The sequence below is a fragment of the Zalophus californianus genome, chromosome 3 (assembly GCF_009762305.2).
Source record: "Zalophus californianus isolate mZalCal1 chromosome 3, mZalCal1.pri.v2, whole genome shotgun sequence".
In the NCBI taxonomy this organism is placed as follows: domain Eukaryota; kingdom Metazoa; phylum Chordata; class Mammalia; order Carnivora; family Otariidae; genus Zalophus; species Zalophus californianus.
Window position 1 is genome coordinate 157570661 of NC_045597.1, and position 6000 is coordinate 157576660.

General features: G+C 50.2%; 1 protein-coding gene across 6 annotated transcripts in view; it reads right to left on the minus strand.

Moving 5' to 3' along the window:
• The window catches only part of ANKRD44 (ankyrin repeat domain 44), a 321576-nt gene extending 316572 nt beyond the window's left edge, over positions 1 to 5004 (minus strand). For all 6 annotated transcript variants that reach the window (XM_027588508.2, XM_027588506.2, XM_027588511.2 and 3 more), the window contains exon 1: positions 4785 to 5004. In XM_027588508.2, the coding sequence (XP_027444309.1) occupies positions 4785 to 4811 (27 nt within the window). In that variant the 5' untranslated portion in view covers positions 4812 to 5004. The remainder of the gene's footprint in view (positions 1 to 4784) is intronic.
• Positions 5005 to 6000: the final 996 nt, after the last annotated feature.

A 6000-nucleotide genomic window follows, 5' to 3' on the forward strand; every position in this document is an offset into this window, starting at 1 on the left:
GTTTCTGGCACAAACAATTGTGCTTTTTGGAGTTTATATTTACTATTTAGAGGAAAAGAGGAAGTAAAAGTTGAAATCTTAAAAAAAAAAAAGAAAGAAAAGAAAAGAAAAGGTATGTGCTGCTAGATTTACACTACAGCAGCCAGTCATTTATTTAAGAGACACATAAATTCAGTTTATTTGGAAAAATCAGCCAGAAGAGTTGTTAGCTTTGTGGTCAAGAGAAAGATACTGATATCATCATGTGGAAAGGTGAAAGATTTTACCTGGCTACTAGAAGTTTCCTTCTCTATCAAGACGTCAGGAGTAGTCCTGAGTAGAGACTGCAGATGGTTTTAACTGTTTCTTTGCATATCCAGCTTTCTGATCTTTCTACAGTGATCACAGTTTATTTGTTTATGACTAAGAAAAAAATCCCCAAGCTACCAATCAACAGGTCTTTCAGCATGGGGAGTGGGGTGGGGGGGTGGGGGGGTGGAGAAGCGGCCAGGATAAGCCACGTCTGGCAACACGGGAGGTCTCAGAGCAGCTCCTGACTCGGACAGAACTGGTCTGGCCCCAAAAGCAAGAGCCTGGAGGAGTGTGGGGGTGCAGCTCGCCCAATGGCTTCCTGGTAAGTAAGAGCAGGCATCTACAGGCATCCATGGGTTCTACAACTGCACTGACCTTTCAACTATTGAAAGTATAGCCTTGTGGTTAGAGCCCCACCTGTGCAATCAGACTGCCAGAGTAGGACACAGTGCTCGCTTAGGGGGTGGATGACCCTGAACAAGTCAACTAGCCTCTCTATTCCTGTTTTCCCATCTATAAAATAGGAATCACACTGCCACCTACCTCCTAGTGAGGCTGAGAGGATTGAGAGAGAGGGCCCAACATACAAGAGATCACGATAAATGTAAGCCATTACTAGGTTTCTGCCAGGAAACACCAGCCCTCTAGTGCACTCCCCAAATCATGTGCCTGGATCGCAAAACAACTAAAGAAGGGTGCAAAGAATAAAGCCTTTCTTTTCCCTTCTTCTTTGCTGACGATAGGACTGCAGCATTGTGTTTGCTATAAACCCAGTGCTCTTGGGAGCACTGGTAGGATGAGGGCGGCCCTATAAAATACACAACATGTCCCAAGGTCCCACACTGTGAGCTAGAAATCCTGCTTTCAAAGTTACAGGATTTCTAGCTGCTTGCCACTGCCTTTGGAAAGGGGATGGGTGACTCAAGTGTGAGCTAGGACTTGGCAAGGGGACACCTAGCCAGAAGGCCTCCAGGCAGGAGGCTCCGAAAAGGGCCACCTGCTGACACAGTTTGTCTACAGGCAGCCCTTGAGATGGAGGTGACATTCTGCTGTCACTAGCAAATTCTGATAAGAACAGTGAACATTTCAAAGATCCAAAAGAACTAACCATTCTGGTGTCATAACTCCGAAAAACTTTTTTGGGGGGTTGAGGAGGGTGGCTGAAGATAGGAGCAGACACTTAAAATCACTGGAGTACCTTACCCAGACATAAAGAGCAGCCCCCAAAAGTTCAATCGCAAATCAAATTGCAAAGAGTTTCATGGGTATCTTGAGCTAAAATGCATTACATTTGTATGAAACAGAACTTTCTCAAATTTAAAATCAGCTCACTTTATCAAAGATACAGAGAAACCTCCTAATGTCCATCTAGGAGGAAATAATCACATTATTATATTAATTACATAGGTGAGTATGTTCTATGCTGCACAGGGTGACCAACTCATCGTGGTTTGCCTAGAATTTTCCCAGCTTTAGCACTGAAAGTACCACATCTTGGGAAACCTCTCAGTTCTAGGCAAACCAGGATGACTGGTCCCCATATCACCGCAAGAAAAATGATGTGTGCTGTGTGAAGAGGAAAACAGAAGAGACACGGTTACAAATGCAGAAGTGCTGAGTGCTAAGTTTGTTTGTAGCAACAGCTTCCAGTTCCCTCTCACAGTAAAAAAAAAAAAACGGTAACAATGAAAAAAAAAACACACTAAAAACTACATTTCCCTCTTCCTTCTTTAAACTATCCCAAAACAGAGTTCAGAAGAGAGGGTCCCTCCTCATGCATGACCGAGATGCCGGTGCGGGACCGACTATAGACACAGTGACTGCCATCAACCCAGCAAGCTCCTGTCCCCGGCTTCAGCAGGACCGGAAGTGTCATCTTCTTACATTCTTTCCTTTAGGCAGGTTTAAAAACAAACCAAGATGGTTTGTGATTCAGGGTATCAACAATAAGAATGTGTCAGGGAAATTGGGATATCAAGCTAAAAATCCAAGAGCCATCGCGAAAAATCAAGGATCAGTTCACAAATAGGGCACTGAAAGATGATGGAGGAACCGGCAAGGGACTGTTTCACCAGCAGCTGGAGGGGGAGTCAGGCACTCTTCTACAAACTCTATGGCAGAGGCAGTGACCCCAAGCAGGCAGCCCCCCTACCCACAATGATGGAGCAAAACTCTTGTAGCAGGAACTTAAGCAAAGGGTTTTTAAGCCTCCGGTGAGGTTATGAACCAGCATCTAAGATTTTAGTTTCAAACTGAAAGGTAAGACTATATAAGGCAAGAAAGACCACATATTTCCTGGACCTAAAGCCACACAGAAACCTTCGTTGCTCACAACTCCACCCAGCCCAGACCGCCTCCTCATCCAGCTTCAGTCTGGCCTTGTCCCAAGAGAGGATGGCAATTCTTAGATGCTCCCGCACCTCAGAACTCCTTAGATCCCTTTTATGCATCTGGAGATAGAACCAAATGCAGACTATGACTCTTTTCTCCACAGCGATACTAGCTTCTTTGGGGAAGAGAGGAGATGTAGTCAGAAACATTTTAAAAGACAAACAGCTTTGAAAGTCCTACTCTGATAAGTCAAGAAAAACTTCCTTTCTAAGACCAAGAAATATACTTTTCCCTAGTGTTGATCTTGATTTAGGAGAGGATGCCTTCTTGTAACCCTTTCAACACATCCAATGAGAAGGCGGAAGTGTCTTACAACCTCTAGCAAAAAGCACAGAGCCTGGAAGGCAGGAGTTTCAGCAGCAATACGGGCCAACAGCTGTGGTCCTTGAGGACCACGTGCTTCACTTCTTCAGATCTCAGGTTCTGCATTTAAAAAAAAATAAACGATTTGGGCTAAGATTGTCTTTAGCATCTCTTCCAACACTAAAATTCTATGTGAAATTCTGTGGTGTATGTGATTATAACAATAATGCCCATTAGATTCGTTTTTGGTTTTTTTTTTTGTACTTTGAAGATTTAGGAATTAGAGGCAAGTATAGTAACTTGGGCCAGCGAGGATGGCATTACCAGGACAGACTAAAACTGGAAGATTAAAAAAAAAAAAATGTCTAACAGTTGTCAAAGTATGTGACCAAAAAAGGTGGAGAGAATCCTAATATCAACTTACAAACACTTTTAAATGCTCTGGAACCAACGGGAACAAGCAGATTCCTCACAATTACCAGCTGTTCTTCCTGCTAAATTTGAGGATAAGATGAATGTTAATTCAGTGATCTCTCCTCTACGAAAAGAAAAAAAAAAGCCTGTAAATACTTAGAGAAAACAAAGCAAAATTTTGAATCTAAAAGATATGAAAGCCAATCATTCTGGTGCTTGACTGAATCTAAATCGCAGGATGTTCTGGCTGGATTCTACCCGGGGACAGCAAGGCAGCTGATTCACCCCATTCGAGATGTAGGAGATGTTTCATACCAAGGAATGGCATGTTTGATAGGGTGTCAAAGTCAAGACTGCCTCTGCGCCTACCAGGACCCCCAAACAGTGTTCATTTCACTGTCCATGAGTAAATAGCAGGAGGAGAAAAAGCAAGCTGTTTCCTTTTTTCGTGAAAGGAGCTGCAGAGTTTGGGCATGCAACTTGGTTGGGCGCCTGTGGGTGTCAATATCCTAAGAGCAGCAAAGTCTGCAAAGGTGGGGTGTTTCCATTCCAAAGACCTACAGCAAGGACTGTCAACCGAGTGAGCAAATAACCTCACTTCTCCAAACCAGGACTCCGAAGCTACCCTGCGCGGTGTCTCAGCCAGGAAAGCAACAAAACTGATCCACACAGGCACAGAGAGGGTGGTCCACTGCTGTGAGTGGAGCCCTGGGGCTTCACCTCTTCCCGGGAGAGACGGGTCAGAACCAAAAGCGCCTTCTCCAAGGGTCCCCATCGCGCACCACGCACAGACAGCCTCTGGGCGACTAAAGAGGAAGTCAGAATGTCATGTCAAAAGGATAAAGACAGCTCGACCACACAAGAGCCGCGGTCTGGGCCGGTCTCCGGCTTGGCTCGGGGAAAGGTCCCAGGCTGCTGCGATCCTCTCTCCCTCTCCATCCACCCGTCCTCCTTCCGGCGGCCGGCACCCGCTGGCCGAGCCCACGCTGCGCAGCACGGTAGGAGCCGGAGGAGCACCTCGAGCCTCCCCTCCCCCTGCCCAGTCTGGGCCCGCGGACAACGCACACCCGCGCTCAGCTGCGCACACCCGCGCACAGCGGCGCCCCGGCTGCGCCCGCCGGCCCACCGGCCCCTTCCCCAGCCCTAGGGCGCGCCGCGGGCACCCAGCGGAGCGCGCAGTTCCGACGGCCCAGGGCGGGGACGGCGCAGGGGAGGAGAGCCCCAGCCGCCGGCTTTCGCAGCAGCCGGTGGCCGCACACACTCCTCCCCTTCGCCGCGAGTAAACAGCTCGCGGGCGCTCTCCGCGCCGCGCCCCCATCCCCCCGCCGGGGCTCCGCGCCGCCCCGCGCCCGCGCGTCCCGCCCGCCGGCGCCGCCGCCCCCTACCTGGTCGGTGAGTTTGAGCACTGCCATTCTTCCGCTCCTTCGCGCGCACACACATACAGGTCCCCGGTCCGCAGATGTCACGCCAGGAGCCGGGGAAGCGGAAGGGATTGCCAGGGGAAGGGAAAAAAATCTGGCTCCCGAATTTGACAGCCCTCCCCCTGCTCCTCCTCCGCCGCCTCCTCCTCCCGCCGAGAGGCTGACACTGGCTAGTGGGGTTTGCAGCCGAGCCCGCCCGCCTTTATACAGGAAGTACCGGCTGCTGCCAGCCGGGCCGCCACTGACATCACCGCGCGCTGGCTCGCTCGCGGCCGCGCCGCCTGGGCCGACGCTGCCTCCTGCCGCCCGCAGCCGGGCCTCGCAGCCCGCGGCCCCCCGAGCTCGCTTGCGCTCGCGCCCGACGCGCGGTGGGGCCAGACTGCCGCCTGCTTTCGGCGCCTGCACACTGCGCCCAGGCGAGCCAGCCCCGCTGCCCTGCGGCCCCCAAGGCGTTCGCGGTGAGAGACGCCCCACCCCCGCCCCGGGGCTGAGCGTGGCCCTCCCGAGCCCCATCTCTTACACGGACACACACGGACCCAACCTGATGAGCAAGGCCTTGCAGACACAAGCCTCGGGGTGTCACTCACAGGCCACCAACTTTAACCTGAGCTTTCACCTGCGAGATTCGGTCAGTCACACTTTTGCTCAACCTCCCGCCCTCATCCGGAACCAGATTGCCCAGCACTCCAAATTATCCCACCTAGGTCGGGGATTGTGGTTCTGGGGCTTTCTTTGTTTAATGCGGGGAGGCCTTGGACACACTGCTAATTCTTTAGCAAGTGAAAGTCACACTTGGGAGGTGGGGGACAGGGGCTCTAGCCCCTCCACCCCGTTCTCCAGGTAGGCACACACAAAACTCCATCGTTAAGTTAAAACACTGGGTTTTGAGTTGAGGAGATGGAGGTGCAGCAGAGTTACTGGAGAAGAAAAGAAGTCCTAAATTAGAAGTCCTAAATTAATGGGGCTTTTGAGTGTTGTCACCAGTCCTGACTCATTTCAACAAAATCCAGTTACCGTGCTCTTCAACAAATAGAAGACTCAGCTATCAAACAGCATGGGATACAGATACAGTGGTAATATGCATCAATCGAAGCAAGTGTTGATACTTCTGGAATTTGGAACAAACATTTATTCATTCAACAGCTGTGTAATGAGTGCCTACTTTGTATCAGATACCAGT